The sequence below is a fragment of the Sesamum indicum genome, linkage group LG5 (genome assembly GCF_026168435.1).
Source record: "Sesamum indicum cultivar Baizhima isolate 11 linkage group LG5, ASM2616843v1, whole genome shotgun sequence".
Taxonomy (NCBI): Eukaryota; Viridiplantae; Streptophyta; class Magnoliopsida; order Lamiales; family Pedaliaceae; genus Sesamum; species Sesamum indicum.
The window spans coordinates 3,375,234-3,397,085 of record NC_142661.1 but is presented as its reverse complement, the minus strand read 5'-3'; the positions used below and the strand labels follow the sequence as shown (position 1 = coordinate 3,397,085).

General features: G+C 31.9%; 4 protein-coding genes across 14 annotated transcripts; 2 read left to right on the top strand and 2 right to left on the bottom strand.

Moving 5' to 3' along the window:
* Positions 1–3,300: 3,300 nt before the first annotated feature.
* Positions 3,301–7,675, top strand: LOC105162539 (polygalacturonase). Its single transcript, XM_011080590.3, has 10 exons — positions 3,301–3,689; positions 4,415–4,549; positions 4,642–4,809; positions 4,915–4,935; positions 5,509–5,716; positions 5,927–6,008; positions 6,140–6,248; positions 6,698–6,814; positions 6,943–7,371; positions 7,500–7,675. The coding sequence occupies exons 1-9, from the start codon at positions 3,378–3,380 to the stop codon at positions 7,162–7,164; spliced, it is 1,374 nt and encodes a 457-aa protein (XP_011078892.2). The 5' UTR covers positions 3,301–3,377; the 3' UTR covers positions 7,165–7,371; positions 7,500–7,675.
* Positions 7,676–8,763: 1,088 nt separating this feature from the next.
* On the bottom strand, positions 8,764–11,393 carry LOC105162540 (1,4-dihydroxy-2-naphthoyl-CoA thioesterase 1). Of its 11 annotated transcripts, none has more exons than XM_088880217.1 (6): positions 11,235–11,393; positions 10,684–10,746; positions 10,142–10,261; positions 9,794–10,014; positions 9,448–9,639; positions 8,764–9,309 (listed from the first exon to the last, which is right to left on the bottom strand). In XM_088880217.1, exons 4-6 carry the CDS (start codon positions 9,923–9,925, stop codon positions 9,157–9,159), a joined length of 477 nt encoding a protein of 158 aa, XP_088736343.1. In that variant the 5' UTR covers positions 9,926–10,014; positions 10,142–10,261; positions 10,684–10,746; positions 11,235–11,393; the 3' UTR covers positions 8,764–9,156. The 11 variants fall into 11 exon arrangements, with proteins under 11 accessions (XP_088736343.1, XP_088736345.1, XP_020549285.1 ...); XM_088880219.1 differs by having other exon boundaries at positions 9,794–10,009; XM_020693626.2 differs by having other exon boundaries at positions 11,133–11,386.
* Positions 11,394–15,064: 3,671 nt separating this feature from the next.
* On the bottom strand, positions 15,065–15,774 carry LOC105162541 (fission regulator-like protein). Its single transcript, XM_011080598.3, has one exon. The coding sequence runs from the start codon at positions 15,597–15,599 to the stop codon at positions 15,285–15,287; it is 315 nt and encodes a 104-aa protein (XP_011078900.2). The 5' UTR covers positions 15,600–15,774; the 3' UTR covers positions 15,065–15,284.
* Positions 15,775–18,032: 2,258 nt separating this feature from the next.
* Positions 18,033–20,451, top strand: LOC105162542 (zinc finger AN1 and C2H2 domain-containing stress-associated protein 13). The gene is made up of 2 exons (XM_011080599.3): positions 18,033–18,363; positions 19,462–20,451. Exons 1-2 carry the CDS (start codon positions 18,265–18,267, stop codon positions 20,281–20,283), a joined length of 921 nt encoding a protein of 306 aa, XP_011078901.1. The 5' UTR covers positions 18,033–18,264; the 3' UTR covers positions 20,284–20,451.
* The last annotated feature ends 1,401 nt before the right edge of the window (positions 20,452–21,852 follow it).

Below are 21,852 nucleotides of genomic sequence, written 5' to 3'. Positions count from 1 at the left end.
CTCGATTTTGCCATCTTTATCCCAAATGATCCCTTGTAGCTTAATATGCAATAAATTCATAAGATTAGGAGCATTTTTGGCTCAAAAAGGAGGATTAAATCACTATAAAATCATGACAATTTGTATAGTTATCAGCTTCATAGTGGCAAAATTACATTTTTAATCTTATAGGATAAAGAGATCAATATTTTTAGCCTTCTATGTTATGGATTTTAAAATGGTAATAAAAATTGAAAAAATTCAATACATTTAATCATCTGCTTTACCGAATTTTATGGGACTAAATGTGTCGATTCTTCCAATTTTGAGATCATTTTAAAAATTTCATAAAATATAGAACCAAAATTTTCACATTCTTCTAGTTTGAGACAATTCTAAAAATCCTGTAAAGCATGACTCCTGTGTCCTATGAGATTAAAATTGTAATTTTGTAACTTCAGAGTCTTAGGAAGCATTTGCAATAGCTTCTAGTTTTGTGGTGGAATAAGGTATAAAAAAAATTGTAAGTTAAGTAGTATCGAAAATTTAGAGTATTTGAAAGCAAAAATTAATAAATAAAAGAAAGAAAGTTAAAGTTGGAGTTTTTTTGGAAAACTATCTTATATTTATGATTTTATCAATTAGCTCTAGAAATTGGTAAGAGCTCTAGAAATTGGTAAGATCAATTTATAGTTTTTGATTTAAATTAATTTAAAAGCAAAATTTGTAAATTAAGAAAAAAAATACTATTTTTATCTTTTTTTCGATAAGTTTTTATTTTGAACAGTTGCAAACGTACCCCAATAGAGTCTGAAACGATCACCATCTTTAGTACTTGATTCTTCCACTCTAATATACATCTTACTTTGAAACTTTGCCCTATTACATCACACCATCATCCAACGTATTCGACATTCAATCCCATAAAAGTGTAATATTTTATGTTGACCTAGTTAAGACATGTACAAGTAGGGCAACGTATAACAAATACCTTTTCCACAATTGTCCACTTCTCAATCACATGCACAAGATTTTTTGTGGGTAATTTGTATGATGTTTTACTCAATCCGTTACCCTAATTTTTTGTTATAAACAAATTGTTGCTAATGGCATTCTAGGGTTTTTTTTAGAAGAGGAATAAATCAGAAGTAAGCAATTCAAACACACTCGACACGATGGCAAATGTCAAGCTAGAAACCTGTCTTCTTCAATTCAGCCAAAATACCCCTTTTACAATATTACTTTGAAGCCCTATTTATTATACTGCAGAATGCATTTAACATGGGTGGAAAAAAAGTCAATTTTACCCCTAATCAATTAATCGACTACATATAAACCATGTTTTTTTTCATGGTTGATTTAGTAAATATATACAATTGTATGCGGTCTTACTTCAATCTTCCTTGTGAAATGTCATTTTTATCCTCGAGTGGCTTTTCCTTCACTAGGTTTTGACATTAATTTTGTCGTGCACTTTTGATTGACTCGACGTAACCATGATCATATGTTTAACCTAATTTACATCGAGTCTTCTAATCAAATGCGAAATGATTATTCATTGAACCAAATTCTATCAAACTCAAAGAGCATTACAAAGGGTCTTTGGCGGTTCCACGTGTTACGAAATTTGTGGATGGGGTTTATGATATCACGTACGGGACTCCTTTAAGTGTAGTTTCCTGCTACGAATACGTGATCATTAAGAATTTAAGTAGAAAAAATAACAAAATTTTGTTCTACTTAAAATTATCCATAGATATATATATATTACCTTAAATGTATGATGGTAATATCCTTTGACATAAGATACTAATAATCCAACAAGTGAATAGGAGGTAATGATGATACATGAAGAAATGTAAGAATTAGTGCAAGTAGTCTTTGATCTTATCACTTTGAAGAGACAATTAAGATAAGCCCCTTCAGAAACTTTATCCAAATAACTAAATTTATTATGTACCATACCTTATGCTAATTAATAATTAATGAGAATACAAATAGAGTTGGGGCGAAATAATAAGAAATTTAATTCTAAACAAAATATTTAGAATATTGAAAATGAGCGATATTAATATTGCTTTGCCCTCAACAAGCGAATTATTATAAAGAGAGTTAGAAGACGATAAAATAGTAATTGTTTACTATAAATATAAACAAAAACGTATATAAGTATCCATATAAACGGACTCCTAAAAAAAGAAATAACGTTCTTACCTCATATATGGTATAATCAATAACCACATTAATTGTACTGCATGAAACAACATAGTACTTCTCAACAAGTTATGATGCAAGCATGAATATATGCTTAATTATTAGCAGGCACAGGAGTACTTGTCTAGAACATCTTCATTACAAGTATTGATGATTCTTGATCACAAGTACATTAGATACATGTCCTACATAAATACACACAAATGTAATTAATTAATCTACGGCATATATAAGGATGTCTTTTTATTGTTCATATATTCAATAATTTTAGTAGCTCAAATAATCTTCAAAATTGTTGATTATGATCATGCCTATGTCACAATGACGGAGAACATCCTATCACATGCCATTTTATATATATATATATATATATATATAGTTTATTATACTCAACAAAAGAATTAATAATACTTCTCACAATTACATTAATACATGAGAAATTAAAGAATACAAATAATTATTTAAAGATTATTTATAACGTAACACGTTCAGACATGACATAACTATCAAATATAAAACGTATCTTTTTTTGTCACAACATATAACATTTCGACAATTATGTGATAATATGAGAATTCAAGAAAATAAAATAACTATATCTATAGACAAATATATGTATATATCAATATTATTAATATTACATGTTATTAGCAAACATACGATGTAATTTAAGGTTACAACAGTCGAGAAGTATCCACTTGTTTCAAAACATATAAATTACTTTAATAGTGTATATATATATATAAACTGATTGTCGTCTGAGCAAGCATGTATTGATCGATACTTTGAAAAATAAATATCAATTTGTGTAACTACTTTTGCATTACTATAATAATACTACATTTATTTTTTATAAATCTCTTCTTCAAATAAAACTTTCATCAATAACAAATAGTTGGCACGTTTTTGTGCAAAAGCATGGAGCAAAAAGTCAGCAACTGCTTTAGATACCATTTCGTCTAAATCTTCCCCATACCTATTTCCATATTAAAAGAGTCGTAGAGAACATGACACCCCCACCCCCACCCCCACCCCCCACCCCCCAAGACAAGAACAAATACTATAAATATACGAGGTATAGGCATGGCTTTGTCATAACATCCATACTACAATCCCACAAAAGGGTTTTCTGAAATCTTGATTATACAATCATCATTGAATTCACTAGGAAAAAAGAGTAAGTTATGGGGCTTGAAAAGCACATTTCGACGTTCTTGATCGTTGTTCTGTCCTTAAATTCAATCTGCACAGTTAACAGCATGGATCATGCTGATGATCGTGACTTAGTCGAAGATCATGATCATCATTACTCCCAACAAGAGTATGGGACGTATGGTTTTGAAGCTTATCCGTCGTATTTTAGACCCTTTGAGGGCATTAAAAACTTGGACAATTCGGCGAGGACGATGATCTTCAGAAGACTTGCTGCTTCCATTAAGACAATTAATGTACTCAGCTTCGGAGCTAAAGGTGATGGCAGCACTGATGATACTAAGGTAATTAATACATAGTTGTTAATTTGCATCGTTGTCAGAACTCAGAACCCATGCATGTACTTTAAACTTAAAGATAAAATTATAATTCAAATTCGGCTCGGTCATACCTGAACTTACATTACGTGAAACTAAACTTCTGTGATTGGTTGATATGTAATTGATAGAGTACACAGTCAATCACATAGTAAATGCAGTCACAGTCACAATATGACTGGTTTTAAATTTGCAAAACCTAGTTCGGTTAATAATGTTTTGTCCCTACAATAGAATTTCTTTGTCAAGTTTATTAATTTTTGAGTAAATCAATATCATGCTTAAATTATGATTTATTTGACTAAATGAACATCAAAATCTGCAGGTGTGTATATAACTTTGAAAAAAATTAATATATATATATATAAAATATACATACATATATATTCTGTTAATTAATTAGTACTTATGTTGCTATTACATTTTGTGATGTAAAAATGGATTATCATTTTATTAGGCAATGGAAAAAGAAAAATTGTAATTTTCGTCTAATTATAACTTAGGGGTGGAATTTTGAAATTTTAGCAATTTTAGTCCAATTTTTTGCCGAAAAAACGCATGTGCTGGAGAGCCCTTTTTCCCAAATATATAATCTTTTTTTCTTTTAAATTTGCACATACAAGCATGAGCCCTATATAGTTTCAGATTTTGAGCTATATATATATAGATCATATATGTATATGTTGTTGCAGGCATTTGAGAATGCTTGGGAAGAAGCATGTTCATCTTCGGAGAATGTCACTTTCATCGTACCTCAGAGCAGAAGTTACCTTCTGAAACCACTTAGGTTTTCTGGCCCTTGCAATTCCAACATCATTAAAATGGAGGTAATTAATTAATTGTTTATTGAAAATGAATTAATTAATTGTTGAACATACATGAAATTTATTTATTTAAAAAAAATATTTAATTACTGCAGATTGGCGGAACCCTTATAGCATCCGATGATCGTTCCGACTACAAGAAAGACAAGAGACACTGGCTTAGGTTCGACAGCGTGGAGAATCTGGTGGTGGAAGGCGGTGGAACCATCGACGGCAATGGGAATGTTTGGTGGCAGAACTCATGCAAAATAAACAAAAATAAGGTGATCAGAATCATAAACATTAATAATCCACACAAAAATTCATTTTAAATATTCTTGCATCTTTATATCTATATACTATAAATAATTTTGTAATTTTTCTTGCAGCCATGCAAGGATGCTCCCACGGTATGCCACTCATCGTCTCTTTATATTTATGTCTTGCAAGTATTAATTTGTGTTATATATTATCATAATTATTTGTAGCAATATTCTATCTATATATGTAAAATCACGTTTTTAGTCGAAAGATGATTCAACATATTTACTCTTCTATTGTACGAAATTTTAAAAAATACTAGCTAAACACATTTAGTTATTTTTTTTATGAATTTAGTTATTTTTGTGAAAATTAAATTTGTGAAAACTAGCTAAAACGCATTTAGTTATTTTTTTATGAAAATTTCAAAAATAGCCCAAAATTAAGAAAACTCGGCACATTTAGTGTTGTAGCTTTAGAAGATTTATGGGGCTAAATGCGCCGAGCTTTTTCAATTTTAGTTACACTTTGAAAATCCAGTAATGCATGTGACTAATTAAAATGTTGAACCCCTATCTAATGGAACCAAAGGTATAATTTTGATCATGTAATTATAGGGGATGTCAATTTTTGTCTTATTGGAAATCATTTATGCAATTAGGTCGCGTAACTAAATAAATGACTAATTTTATCATGAATAATTTACAAAATTTGTGGTGCAGGCTTTAACCTTCTACAAGTGCACAGACTTGGTAGTAAAGAACCTGAAGATCCAAAATGCACAGCAAATTCATGTCTCCTTTGAGAGGTGCAAAAGTGTTGAGGCATCCAAGCTTGTGGTGAATTCCCCTGAAAACAGCCCTAATACTGATGGAATCCATATCACTGCCACTCAGGACATCCATGTCTCTACCTGCACTATAGCCACTGGTAAGTTAAATTAGTAACTTCGTCTTAATTTGGAGAAGTAACACTTTTCGTCCTATAATTTAGAGTTTTTTAATTTTGGTCCAACTGGTTACGTGGTGCTTACTTTTGACCCCATATCTTTCAAAATATAGCTCTTTTGATCACATGACACTTACAAGCTCGGGCCTTGTTTTATATTAACAAGTTAATTAATTTCATGACTTTGTTTAGGTGATGACTGCATATCGATTGTAAGTGGATCGAAGAAGGTTCGAGCTTCAGATATCACCTGTGGACCTGGCCATGGCATCAGGTTCGTTGGATTCAAACTCATTAATTTAATATGAACAGATTGATGGGTTTATATATAGTTAATTGTAAAATAAAATAGAAAATTAATCCCGACTATTTTTGTTTTATTTCTTTTTCTTCTTGATTCTGCAGTATTGGAAGCTTGGGTTCGGGAAATTCAGAAGCTCATGTCTCGGATGTTGTGGTTAATAGAGCAAAGCTTTCTGGAACCACCAATGGAGTTAGGATCAAGACATGGCAGGTAAATTTTACAGGGTCATTTTTAATATTTTCCAAGATTTTGACTATCGAAAAACCACACCACTTTATTTAGAGGAGATTCGATTTCCATTGTAATTTTGATCCTTTAATTATAGAGAATTCGGTATTTTGGTCCTTTAAGAAATGAAATTTACAATCTAGTCCATTATTTTTATAAATTTCGCAAAGTGAGAACACATCTTGTCCGATATTTGAAATTTGGGTGCAAAATTATAATGTAAGTCACGTGTGTTCTCAAATTTAAGCCGCACTTGACTGGCACGTACCAATTTCCGGCCGATTTAGAACTTTTCAGCAAAATGTATCCTCAAAAAAATTGCAAGTTTCATTTCTTAAAAAACCATAACGCAAATCACCCATCTTGGACTCTATATTTCAAGCTTACCTTGTTTAACTTATTATGTTAATCAAAGTATATTATATTTACAGGGTGGATCCGGAAGTGCAAACAACATCGAATTCAAGAACATAGAGATGGAAAACGTGAAAAACCCTATAATCATAGATCAAAACTACTGCGATCAGGATGAACCCTGCCAAGATCAGGTATAGTATAGAAAAATCAAAAGAACCCTTCAACTTCTTTGCACTGGATTAATGCAAGATATCAAGTTCTTGTCTGAAAAAAAAACATACGAAAACAATTTGATGTTGTCATATATATATTTCATCAGAGTTCAGCTGTCCAAGTGAAGAATGTTGTGTACGAAAACATCAAGGGAACAAGTGCTTCTACTGTAGCTATCGATCTCGAGTGCAGTAAGAGCTATCCATGCCAGGGAATTGTGCTGGAAAATGTGAATCTTGAAGGTGCAAATGGTGGAAATTCCGAAGCTGTCTGCAAAAATGTTGATGTTCAGAACTCAGGAAATGTTTCACCTGTTTGCCCTAATTAATTGAATTTCCAAGAACACTAATACATATAGCGTGTGTCTGTGTGTGTGTGAATTTAGGGTTTGTGTACATGTAGGAAATATACATTTAGACAGAAAAGTTGAATAAGGAAGATTATGCCAAACAGTCCTCTATTAGATCTCATGAAGACCAGAAGTGTTTCTTACAGCAGCCAACCACCAACTGACACATAGTACTCTCATGACGAGGTAAGATTTATGTAAAATATGAGCATGGAATCATTTACTTACAAGAATTTTAGGGCCAGTTTGTTTATGTGTTTTCAGTTTTTGAAATGATAATTGAAGTAAAAACATGTTTGTTTGATTGGATTCAGGTTTGATGCATGGGAAGTCAAGAAAGCATATATATGGAGGACTCAACTGGTTTTCATGGACTGTTTCTTGCTGGAAATTAGGGCATAATTGAGTTTATTGGTGTAAAGGGTTAATTAGAATTATATTGGATTCATTTTTAATTATTATTCAATAAAGAGTACGTAGATTAATTGTCTCCTATTTGTTATTTATAAGTTACGAAAAAAGCAAGGGTAGTTCTTTTTAATGATGTTGACGTTTATTAGAAGCATATGTGTAATTTTTTCAAAAAAGACAGGAATTATTTGCAAAAATGATGTTTATAGTTTTAAGTGTTCTATACATAATTATCTAAAAAGCAGTGGTGTTTTATGTAAACAGAATACAAATCAAGGGGTGCAAATATAATTATCTCTTAAATGCGGACACACAGATAGCAGTGACATAAAACTAAAAAACAAGTCATGGCTGACTTTTAATTGCAATTTGATCCCTTGCTCAAAGATATAACAGTATTAATTGATACATGAAATAACTTCACAAGGTTGGGCAGTTGGGCATCGATTCGATTCTTCTTGGATTGATAGCAAAAAGGAAAAATAGCCACCGCCGGCCATCGTAGTACTGAAGTAGGTAAAAATCCGTCTCCATTACCATTGGGAAGTCGAGTAATTTATTATTGCAAAACCAATAAAAGCACTAAACCAAAGCCCCCACCCCCACATGATTCCTTTTATTCCGAGTTCCCACCAGATGTCAACCTGGTTGGCGGGTCGGAGCCACTGAAATAACCCACCACTTCCCGAATTTTTGGAGCCCGTGGATTGGAGTTTTGTTAAACTCATTTTGCAGTATTATGAATAATGTTTTAGCTATGTTCAAACTCGACTTATTTACACCTCTATTTAAATATATTTTTAATCTTATAAAATGGAACTTGTTATACTTTTGGTCTGATATTTTCTAAAATTAATATTTTTTGTCCCATAAAATTAAAAGTCCTTATAATATAGTCCAAAATCTAACAAATTTGATCTCACACGACTACATCTATAATGTTTTTTAACTCAAGCTCTTGAGGACTGAGGAGCCCTTCGTAGGGAAGTCAGAAAAACATATATATATACACATGAATATAAATATATATAATACACTCAATTGGTTTTCATCAAGTTATTCTAGCTAGGGCGGCTGCAGTAACTTAATTATTGATACGATTATGTACATTAATTCTTATGTAACTCAATAACCAATATGTCGTGTGTCTCATAAATATATAAAATATTGTTGATGGTTGTTCCCATTCGGGGTTTTCTTCCATTAGCAAACTTTGTTACATCCTTGGAACTTTTTCTCATAAAAACGACAGCATTCTAATAAAAACGACAACAGTTTAAATTCACTATATTCAAATAGTAATCAAAATGCTTGTCTAATTCACCTACATTAGGCAGCCAATAATTCGGTAATTGATGCATCGATCTGTGGCCCTCTGCAATTCCTTAAATGTGATTTATTTTCTCAAAAGCAAGATCATGTAATGGCTTTTATGGCTGCATCGGTAGGCCGTTCGAATCGATTTACTTTCTTTTAAGAATACAACAGAATTATTCTTCACCAGAGACAGCTATTCCACTCAGAGTTGACAGTTGAATACAGCAGAAGACCCAAATGTAGCTACAATTTTGCATATATTTTGAGGTTCTGAGCAGCATCTCTGGCAGATTCCGGCACAGGCAAGTTACAAAGAACAGTGACTCTTGATGACGAAATCAGCATTTTGATCTCAGGCTTTGAGGGATCACATTTGGAGAGTTGCACCTCCCACAACTGCTCAGAAGTAGCATTTTAGCGAGATCAAGTAAATCACAACACCTGATTACAATAATAATACTTTGTTTTCCTTTTGGGGTTTTGTCTGTAGTGTTTGTGCCGGGTGAAATGATAACAGAGAATTAAAAGGTTTACCTGAATGGATTTGCCAATGTTGACCGGTGTAGCCTCAGCAACAATAAAGTCACCTTCCTGTGCACTTTTTAGATGATTGATGCTGAGATGTATACCGGCTACCCTGTGGAAACCTGAGGCGATGTGAGCTCCTATGCTTGCCAAAGCCTCGGCTATAAGTGCTGACACTCCTCCATGCAGCACTCCGAACGGCTGCCCATCCAGATCTCAAATGCTCAACTCAGCAGTCAATCAGTCGCACACAAACACACACATTGACATGTATGTTTGTATATATATATGTGATTATAAAGGTCAGCTATGGAGATGGAATCAACATAAAACAAGTGAATGGTAGGAGTAACACCTGACAGCACTTTGAAGTGATAACAAGGTGGCCTGAAACTTTGTGGGCAGAAAGTTCATCAAGTTCAAAGCCAAGTGTGTGAAGGGGGGCATCCAAAATCTCAGTATTTGGTGGTGGTTGTGGTTGGTCCATCCTTCTGCTTTTTGGTTGATTCTTCTCAACTAAGTTGAAATCAGTTGTTTCCTTCAATCTTTTTGGTATGGTATTAATTGGTGACTAACCTTATAATAGAAAAATAGGTGAGCACAGCCATTTACATCAACAAGGTACGGTTAGAAGAGGGGGCGGGAAACCTTTACCTACAGGAAGTAAAAAATTCGCTATATTTAGTATATTAGATTAGATTACCTATTGACGACTTAGGCAATTTGGGGAGAATTCTATTAAGTTGTTCATATTAGGATGAGGGACCACATGTATAATGCATTTAACATCCAAAACATGCATCAGCACTAGAGCTGGTTGACCCTGAAAATCGCATTCATGGCACAATGAGTAATTGCTTGACTCTTCTAGAAAGTGATTTTCCATCTTGCATCTTTTCCAAGCAGGAGTTAATTTCAATAACTTATCAAAATTCATAAGTTAAGTCTATTTCTATTTGTAGAAAAGTCATAGTTCTATGAAAACAAGAACTTATCAAAATTCATATCAAGTCGGTGAAATTGATGTCAACTTCTGAATCTTTCAAAATGTAAAACCAAATGAGTTTATACAAATAAGTACAATGATCACTTCTAAAGATTTAATCAGATAACGGGGTGCCTTCAAATAACATTTAATCGAGTATATAACCGAGTCTGCAAACTTGAAGCATATGCCCGAAAAATTTGAAGTGTTGTGAATCTTTCAACAGAAACAGAGAAATATCATCATATTTAATTTATTACCTAACGAAAACTCCAAGCAATTTCACCTCAATTCCTTAGCTATGTAAAACTTCCCTCCTTTCCCTGTGTAAAGGTATAAATCAAAATGCTTATATTATATTATACTTCTACCAATCAAAGATCTCTCTTACACTGATAATCAAATACACAGAGCCAAAGAAAAACCATTTAACTCGAAACACGCAAAAACAAAGAACTCCACAAACCCAGAAGATTGCTATATCTGTGCTCACAGAGAAACCCACATAATCAAAGCTAAATCCCAAAACATGAAAAATCCCAAATGAGGGCAATTTGACCTAACAAATCAAAAGACATTGATCTAAAAGTAAACTATTAATATTGAACCAACCACTTCATAAATCCCGCAGACCACTACTCATAAACCAGCCTAAAGAACAACAGGACGACAATTAAAAGGGTACACAAATTGAAACCCGGATCATTACAGAGGTTGAAAACAGGGCATAACAGAGTCAAATTATTGGCATGGTCTGTTCTTCGATTGACATCAAAAAAATGAAAGTACAGGCAGCATCAAGAAAACTCACCGCCTTCCAGGTAGTACTGAAGCAGGTCGGTAAATCAATCAATCCGGTGGTGGTGGCGGTGGTGGCGGCGGTGGAGAGCAATGTAGTGCGAGAGAGTAGAACGTGTAAGGGAAGCTGTACTGTCCAGTGGGAGGGACTCACTAGTTATATTTATTGAGCAAGTTAACTCACCCCTTATCATGTACTATTAATGGGATAGGTCACATTGATTAACTATGTTGGATTAGAATGGTGACATTGTTTTTATTAGGTGGGTCAGTCATGACATTTGAAATCAGAGTGTTGGCTGTTTGATTGTTACATATTATAGTTTTTTGTCAGGTTTGTGTTTAAAATTTTGTACTATTGTTTGTTACCTATTTTCCTTTGAGATTATGCATATGGGAATATCTGGTGGGAGTAAATATAAACTTTTGAAAATATCTATTATCTCTTATGATATTTATATATTATATTGATAAAATAGAATTTATTTTACGAATTGAAAAAAATTACTTATAGAATGAGTTGTAAACAAGGAAATGACGAAATAGTGATAATTATATGTAGTGAGTAGATGTGCTACAGGGAGGATTTTCTATTTCAAAGGTCGTTAGAAAAACTGTTCCAAAGGCAGGTACAAATTTAAATTATACAAGTCGTTTAAAAAGTCATTATAAACAACAAACTATTTCAAAAATTCATGTTGGGAATTATAATATCTTAAAATTCGGGCCCCGACTCATACCAAATTTAAATATATACAAGTATGTATTTGTGAGATCATATCAGACGATATGATTTAAAATCACATGGCTTGACTCAAAAATACATTGTTTTGAATGATTACTCTTATGTTCCAAGTACGACATATCGACATCTAATATCCAATAAGGCTAAAACTAGGCCAAATGTATTCTTTAATAAGTGTGATCATATCTAACGATTTTATCTAAATTTTGTTGGCCCTATTAACCTACACAGTTCAATAATGTAGGATGATAGTTACATTAATGTAATACTAACATTTATTAATATACTAATTTATTCCATACTGCAAAAATGTATCAATGTCAACTATAATTTTATTTTTTTTTATGTATTTCAATTATATTGTTCCACATAATTGATATGTTTTTAGAACATTAAATTGTCCAACACGGGATTTTTTTTGTTACATTTTAATGAAAAATAATTAATTGTCAGATATAATGGCTTTTCGAACAAAAAGGAGCAAAGCGACATTGTTTTGTTATTTTAGATTACCTTTTGTTATTTTAAATTTAGTTTTTTCAAAAATCTAGTCACATAATCTATTTGTAGGAGTTGTTCAAGAGGATGATGGAGGCACGCCAAAGACAGCAAAACGGTGATCAAGACCCTCCATTGTCTTCTCAGGACTCGGTGGCCCTGAATGAGTAATAGGTGTGGCTATTAGCAGCCGGCGTCTGAAAAAGGGGCCAAGTATTCGGTCTCAACTCCGAAGCCCACCACACGATTGTTGGACCATCAAAGCCTAGCAGTTTCACTACTCCATCATCCTTGCCACCACAATTGTCGCGTCCCGATCTTGATGATTGGGTATCGAGGCTCAAGGAGTGGATGCGACGGATGGATCCCACCTGACCTAATCCTCTAGTGCCCCAACCTCTAGCTGATTTCCCGGTACGCAACGACAACTAACACGAGGCTGATGAGGATGTTGATTTAAATTAGGATTTTTTTATCTATAAAAATACAATGTAAAAACAATATTTTTATTTTTGTAATTAAATTATTTTTATTTTCTTTTTATATTATATGCTTTTTTATTTAATATTGCATATTTAAGAAATTAAAACTACCCACGTATAACAAAAATTTTAATAATTTATTTTAAAAAGAAAAATACAATTAAATATTAAAAAAATATTTTTTTGGTCATTGTATTTGTAATGACTTTTGGAATACGAATTACTGTCACATAATCTTGAAGCCATTACAACGATCTGCAAAACATGGTTATCAATTTTGGAAAGGGCCGTCCCAAAAGCCGTTACTAAAACAGTGTAAAAAAAGTAATAAAGACAGATACAAAACCAAAACCAACATACCATAAGGTGTTATAAAGATCGTTACAAAAATTATTAGAAAAAAAATACAAAACTTGATACAAAAACCATTATAACATAATGCAAGACTGTTAAAAAGTGTAATCCAAAATCGAGCCAAAGTCCAAGTACAACCATACCTATATGTGTTGCAAAGATCGTCCCAATAACAACTAAATCAAAATTAATTAAGTCATTCCAAAAGCAGATCCAAATTCATGCGTGGCCAGTAAAAAGACCGTTACAAACTGTAACAATTTTCAAGCAAGCCATTGTAAATATTTGTAACACAAAAAAAAAAATCGCGGTAGGGATGTCCATTACAAAAGACGTTACAAATTTTTAAAAAAAGTTAGAAATTAATAATGTGGCAGTTACAAAAGTCGTTACTATAAAATAATTTTTTTGTAGTGTATAATATATTATTAATAAAAATCCTAAGCAATTTTTGCATGTATCCAACTTTATATAAGAAATACAAAACATAAAAAATTAGTTGATAAAAAAAATAATAATTTAGATGAACTGATGAACATATTTTTTGTCTTATACAATTCATTTTAGATTGAAAACTATATTGAGGTATTTAAATTTAAACTGATATTATTTATTAAAAAATAAAATATTAGTTGAATGTATTCTTTGTATAATATAATTTATTAGAAATCGTAAAATGATATTGCTTGATGAGAAAATTAATAATTTAGTTGAATGTATTCTTTGTCTTATACAATTCATTTTTGATTGAAAACTATATTGAGGTACTTAAATCTAAGTTGATATTATTTATTAAAAATAAAATAATTGTTGAATGTATTCTTTATATAATATAATTCATAGTAAATCGTAAAATGATATTATTTGATGAGAAAATTAATAATTTAGTTGAACGTACTCTTTGTCTTAAACAATTCATTTGAGATTAAAAACTACATGGAGGTATTTAAATCTAAACTGATATTATTTATTAAAAACTAAAATATTAGTTAAATGTATTCTTTGTATAATATAATTTATTGTAAGTCGTAAAAAGATATTATTTGATGAGAAAATTAATAATTTAGTTGAATCATGGAAGAATTTTAATTTCTTGCGTTTAACAAATGAAAGAAGGAGTACAAAAAAATATCGATAGTTTGCAATTACGTTATTTATTTTCTTTTTCAGTTGGTGGGGCGGGGTACATGGCAGGTCTCTTTCGGGTGGGTCTAGTAAGATCGTGACAAATGCTAATTAATTTTTAAATCTTCGTGATTCCGCTTTGTGCACATGGTACGAGACAATTTAGTTGAGTTAATAAAATTTTATATTGGAGTCATAATCAGCCATTAATACTTACGTGTGGAAGATAATCGTTATTTTAAAATATCAACAAGTACCATGATTTTTTATTTATACAACTTTATAATTTTAAGTTTTATTTGATTTATTTTTTTCACTTTACCGATATTTATGCTATTGATAATTTAAGCACAAATCACTCAAATATCTATATTATTACATCAAGATTTGTTGGTTTTTTCTAAAAAAAAAATAATTACATATATAATTACATCGATATCTCAATAAATTGAGTAATGCATAATTCTAATAATACATTAATATAATTAAATATAATAAATAAATTATAATAATTCACATAAAGTGAGACAAAAAAATGCTGATAGTATTTTCTTCATATTTATCTTGATTATTTTTATTTTTTTTTCACTTTTCACCCTTAATACTATTTTCTGGGACTAAAATATCAAAAAGAAAATCTATCGGAACTCAGCAAATGAATAGTTAACAAAATTACAATTGAGGACAAAAATATAGAATAATACCTTTTGTAGCATCAAAAATCCTAATTAATCTCTATAATTCCGCAAAAGATCTCCTATCATACTTTTTTATATTAAATAAATAAAAATTATAGAAATTCACATATAATTTGCGACGGAGCCGTTCCGAATGGAGCTTTGCAGCAACCCTCAGTATCTCATTTCTTGGCTTCTTCACTTGCTGCTGGCTTTGGTTGCTCCTCCTTGGGCGGCGGTGGAGGTAGTGGCGGAGGCGCCGTCGCTATGCCGGCGTCTATGCAGCTGCGGCACTTCCTCTCCACCCATCCCTCAATGTCATGTTCCCCTGAGCCGCCAAAATGCTGTCCGCCGCAGAGGCGAGCAATTATACCCGCAATAACTCCGAGGATTGTGATGGCCGCCAGCACCACTACGAGTGTCTCGATTGAGCGGTGAGTGGAGTGGCTGGGCTCCGCCGCCTCCACCACCACCAGCGGCGGCAGTTGACCTGACATTAATGCGAGAGTTAACTACGAATAACAACGTTTGATGAGGAGAGAGAAGAAACAACAAACTGTGCGTGTGTTTGAGGGAGAGACAGAGGGCATAAAAAGAGGTAGATATGATTAAAATCTCAATTATTACAGAGATATATTGTAAGAACAAAAAGAAACTTTTAAAAGCAATGCCGTTATGCCCACAATCGCTTTTGTTCTTAATTTGGATCTTCTTTATTTATAATAATAATAATAATAATTTGGATCTTAAAATTATAAATACTAACTTGTTTTTCTAACACTTCTAACCTTTTTTTCCTTTTTTACTTTTAACTTTTATTTCCGAACGCTCCAATTTTTATTATTATATAACATATAAATTTTTTGACAGATAACTACACAACACTCCACAGAGGTTTGGTATAATTACATGTAAATTTTATATGACAGTTCCACCTCCACCGAGCGGGGTTGTGGCAGTCAATGCTCGTATTTCTATGCGGCGGAGTGCGTCCGGTCCTTTTTGACCAGTTGGCTATTTTGTCATGTTGCATGCAGTAAGTATTGTTTTGGGAACCACTTCATCTCTCCTCACCCCAATTAAATTTCACCTACTATATATGTATCATCACATTTCATTTCAATCAATGCTCTCCTCTCTGCACATTTTATTTAGGGTAAATTACACCACATTTTTTTTTTAATTTATTGTAATTATGAATACTTTATTATTATTTAAAATATTATAAATACCTCTATAATATTTGATGAAATTATATAATTCTTAAATTGAGGTATGAAATTATTAACTTTGCATTTACTATATTTTTTTATTTTTTAAAAAATTAAAAACTTATAAAAAAACTGAACGGGTGTATGATTTTTTTTTAAAAAAATTATCTACTTAGTTCATAAAAAAAATAAAAATTTTAAAAAATAATAAAATTATAAAATTTAATCCACAAGTGTATTTTAATCAATTAACCACAAAAAATGAATGAAAACCCAACGGATTGAGCTAATTACTAGACGATCATTAAAATTATGGGGTATTGGTAATTTTCAAATAATAAAAAGGTATTTACAATTATGCCAAACTTAAATGACTTACTATAATTTACACTTTTATTTATTATGTTCACTGCATTGCAGTGTGTGGGCCACTCACCACTCAACTCGTAATATAAAATAATTTATTAATTTTTTTGAAAAAAAAAAATTATAGTAAGATGAACTGAAAGACTCAGCTTGTTTAAAGACAAACCACCTGCTTTGACACGTGGTTTTTATGTGCATATAATAAAATAAATTTTTATACTTTAAAATATATTATAAATAAATATAAAATATATAAATTAATACATTATTAACAAAAAGAAAAAAAATAATTTATCAATTAATGTAAATTTTGAAAAGTCGAATAAGTTACTTATTTTAATATAAAGGATATTTTTAACTTCATAAAATTTTTTCCAACAAAAAATTGGGAATTACGATGTGATTTCGACTTTTTAAAACTTATTTTTAATTTGAATTCTCATTGGTGGTTTTATAAATAAATTTTTTAAATTATCACTTTTAAAATGAAAATTAAATGTGCAGTTCTGGACGGTTTTAATACTTATGACAAAAATAAGATGTTGTGACTGGCAAAAATCGAAAAATAAAACTAGTGTTTGTATATAGCAAGAAAAAAAAAACAACATTATGCACCATAGACCACCAACACTCTCCACAACTCCATATTTCTTCTAGAGAATCTCCTAATTGTTCCAGAGCAACTAGAAAGAGATTCTTTAACCAGAAAGGATTTGGTGCAGATGTAGGATACCTATCCAAAAGTTTTCGCAACTCAATCATAGATGATGGAATCATCATAGATTTGACCTTTTCGAATTCTGTCTGTGCGAAGAGATAAGAGGAAAAGGGGGAGGAAATAAACAGGGAGAAGAATGAATGAAAATTTGAGACAATCATCAGATGGGCTTAAAACTTGAACGAGTTTAAAAAATTAAATATTTTTTTTTTTTTTGTATAAAGTTCAAATAAAATTTTTATAAAATTGGATTTTGTGATGTGGATCCTTGATAACATATGAATTCTTAATTATATAATTCGAATATGAAACTCTTACAAAAAATTAATTATTTTATCGAATTATTATGTATATATAATTTACAAAAATTAATTATATATTTAGTGATGCGGTTTAATTTTTGATGATTTTTTTAAGTTTTATAGTAAAATAAATTAATAGTGTAGTACGATTTTATTCTAAATTTAGAATTACAGTTTAAAAATAAATTATGAAAAATAATTCGATTCGATTTGACTGGCACGATTTTGGATTGTTTTAAAATTTTTTGATCACCCCTATATGATGGTTAATATGATATAATAGTAAACTTTTGGAGTGAAGTGCAATTTACACTTTTATTTCTTTATTCAGGAAGGAAAAGAAGGAGAAGAAAAACGGAGCAAGACTTTGAATAGAGGAACTCCCCAAGTTCCGATTACGCGCTGTTGTTTTCTCTGCTTCAGACGCGGAATTTCGGGCAGGGGAGAAATCTGACCTTAATTCCCCATACTCAGCCTCGATTCCAGGGAATACAATTCCTTCTCTGGAATTTCAGCATCATAACTCTGATTCCCGGGATTATTTGGTTCCTTTTTTAGGAAAAGAATGGGGACTCCGGCAATCCCAAATCTCGGGAAACACTGCAGCGTTGACGATTGCCGCCAGATTGATTTCTTGCCGTTCACCTGCGATTGCTGCCGCCAGGTATACCTGTAGTTTCATGTGTTTATGCAATTGATTGATTTGTGTGTTTTGTTTTCTTTTTTGGTTCTGCAATGATTTTGATTCTGCTTGAGGAGTTGGAATTTTATGGTTTTTCCTGTTGCGTGATCGAGAAGAAATATGTGGATGTTGTGCTTCAAAAGAGTGTCGCAGAATTCTTTTTGTGTAATAATTAAGAAGATTTGGATATGTTCTTCGATTAGAAGATGTTTTCCGAACTGAAATTTTGTGAGTGGGCATGAGTTGTATTAATGTTTTGATTTAGTTGAGACTTTATGAAATTTACAGCGATCATACTTCAAAAGAAGTGCAGCTGACTATGAACTGATGAGCAGAAAATTAGTTTTGTTGCATGCAACAGTTAGAGGAAATATATAGAGTCGTGGTTTCTAATCCTCCGCACATATAGGTCTCTGTTTCATATATGTTGTAAATAGGAAAGTGCCTTTTGTTTCTTTTGCTCTGTGACTCTGAATGTCACTGTTGTTCATTAATGTTTGTTTCTCATCGTCTTCCTAGCTATAATATCAATGCTCGTCTGAATTTTATTGGTTGGATGGTACTTGTTTGTTGAAGTCATTAGATGACTTGTATCAATCTATATTATCTATACTGATTTTTTCTATCATGCAACATGCTTCCAAAGCAAAGTTCATTGCTTTCTCTTGGTAATCTTTCCATATTTGTCAGTTACGCTTTTCGAAGTCTTGCTATGAGAAATTCGAAGACGATAAATTCTCGATTTACACTGAGCTGTGTGGAAGATTGGAAGACACCTGCAGTAATACTCGTCCATACATAATTTACTTCAATCAACCCACTTCATTTTTGTTATCTATTGATTGTTTGTCTGGCAAGGCTCGAAGTTAGTGCTGGTTGTATGTTTTATGATCTGTTCTTGGATTCTTTCTCCCCTGATTTTTGGTTATTGCCCTAGCCAATGATTTTAGTTGTGGTGTTATAGGTTAGGATGGTCTCTATTGTTAATTGTCCGATTTATTCTGCTCATTAATGCTGTACGATGCAAATACATTTAGAATGTTTCTTCATATGCTAATGTCTATTAGCAACCTCCTGCAGATATATTGTCTTGAGCATCGGAGCTACAGCAGACACCAATGTATAAAAGCCAAGGAATGTAATGTCACTGTTGTCATCTGCCCCCTCTGCGCTAAAGGAGTTCGCTTAATTCCTGAGGAAGATCCAAATATTACTTGGGAGTCACATGTAGACGTTGAGTGCGACCCATCAAATTATGACAAAGTGACAAAGAAAAGGACATGTCCTGTACCTGGATGCAGAGGGATTCTAACATTCTCAAACACGATTAAGTGTAGGGATTGCAGTGTCGATCATTGTTTGAAACATAGGTTTGGACCAGACCACAATTGTGCTGGACCTAAGAAATCTGAAGTAGCTTTTCAGTTTATGAGATTATTAAATAGAAGTAGAAAAGAGGAGCTAAACCAAGCTCCAGGTGCATCTTCATCAAGTTGGGCTACAAGTTTCTTCAAGGCAGCTTCATCCGTTCGAGCGACAGCTGAAGCTGGAATGGCTGGAATGGCTAGATTTACACCGTCATCTGTTCGAGCAACAGCTGAAGCTGGAATGGCTAGATTGAGCGTTGAACTCAATCAAGCATTAGGCAGGGATGGAGCGGTGCAGAGCAGCACTGTCAGCCATACTGAAAATGCAACTGGACAAATAGAAGTGTGTCCACAATGCAATTTGAGATTCTCTACCATTGGGGCGCTGGTGGATCATGTGGAAAAGGTCCATGACAGGAATGGGATTATGAACATGGCACTCGATGTCTGCCCCAAATGTAGTAAAGGATTCCGCGATCCTGTTACCCTCGTAGACCATGTTGAGAGGGAACATGAAGGTGTTTTAAAAGCCTAATCGGAAGTGTTGGTCAAAATTTGAAACTGTGAACAGAAAGCTACTTATTCTGTCTTTTGCATTATTTAGAATTCACATACATGTGAAGTGCTTATTGCGAGGCCAAATTAGGCCTTCCTTTTGACTAATATCAATTTATTATAAAAAAGTTTGAACTGCGCCAACAAAGGCTACACTCTGTGCACACTACAGGACAAGCGACGTGAACTACTTCAAAAAATTATTATTCTTGTTCATGGATTAGTGCAATTTTTAGATGGGCAAAATATCATTTTTAGTCATGTACTTATGGGGTTTTATACTTTTTAACTTTTACATATTAAAAAAATATATTCTAATTTTCAAAATATTATGAGGTTAACAAAGTTGATCCCGTAATTGCTTGAGTCCTGTAATTAAATATTAGCACCACATTTAATTCTTTAATTTTGTAAGAAGACACACTTAGTCCCAAATTCGCTAGCGATTGAAGATCCGATTGGAAAAATGGACACATTTATTGTGGGACTAAATGTATTGACCTCATTATATTAAATGATTAAACGTGTTTTTGCAATATAAAAAAAAAAAAAGACTAAGAATACAATATTTCTGTAGTTACCAAACTAAAAATGAAATTTTGCCTTTATGAATATCCTATTTCTAGCAAGAAAAGTCTCTGGTTATATCATTTTTCATAACAAGTTAAACATATATTTAAGTTTATGACATAATTATAAGTGAGCTAAATTTAGAAAAAATAATGTACCCAGAAATTTCGACACATTCACTATTCTTTACATGGAAATAAATTATTTTACAAAAAAAAGGTAAAAATATAATTATAATGAGATCCGCACATTGTGCTTGAATCGTTATGACTGTTTGAGCGGGGTTTTATGAATTACATTTATAGAAGTCGTACATTTGTATGGCAAATAAGTTAGGATTATACTTACCCAAAGGAAATAAGCTGCAATTATCAAGAATGTACATTTATTGCGCATTATTATAGCATTTCGTTGACTATTTTTTTTTAAAAGTAAATTACAATAACATTCAACTAAGCTGTAAGTGAACTTACACAAACCACTCGTCACTTTTGCAAATGAACATTAATGGGAATTATTTGATATTTGAAAGAAATAAATATTTACTAATATTGCTTTGCGCGATAAATACTTTCAAAATATAAGAACAATCTATTATAGATATTCAGACACAATATAAATCTAAATCAATTATCAACGTGGAATCGTATTAAATATAAAAATTCTTGATAATCCCACAAATTATGTGAATTGACGTCAAAGACAAATCTTAAAAATTACAATACGAAGTTAAAACCCATTGAAAAAAATAAAACTTTTTTCTATAGAGATTATGGAGTTATGTTATGAAACAACTGTCAACCAACAATAATGCAAGAACTATGTATACACTATTACAAGAACCTAAGTATACGTGTAGAAATGGTTCAAAATTGTGATAACGTTTCTTGAAAGTATTTTCTTTGTATTTGATTGGCGTGTAGCCAGTGCATGTCGGGAATGTGGAAGCAGACACGTTCTCAATCATTAATGTCAGTGC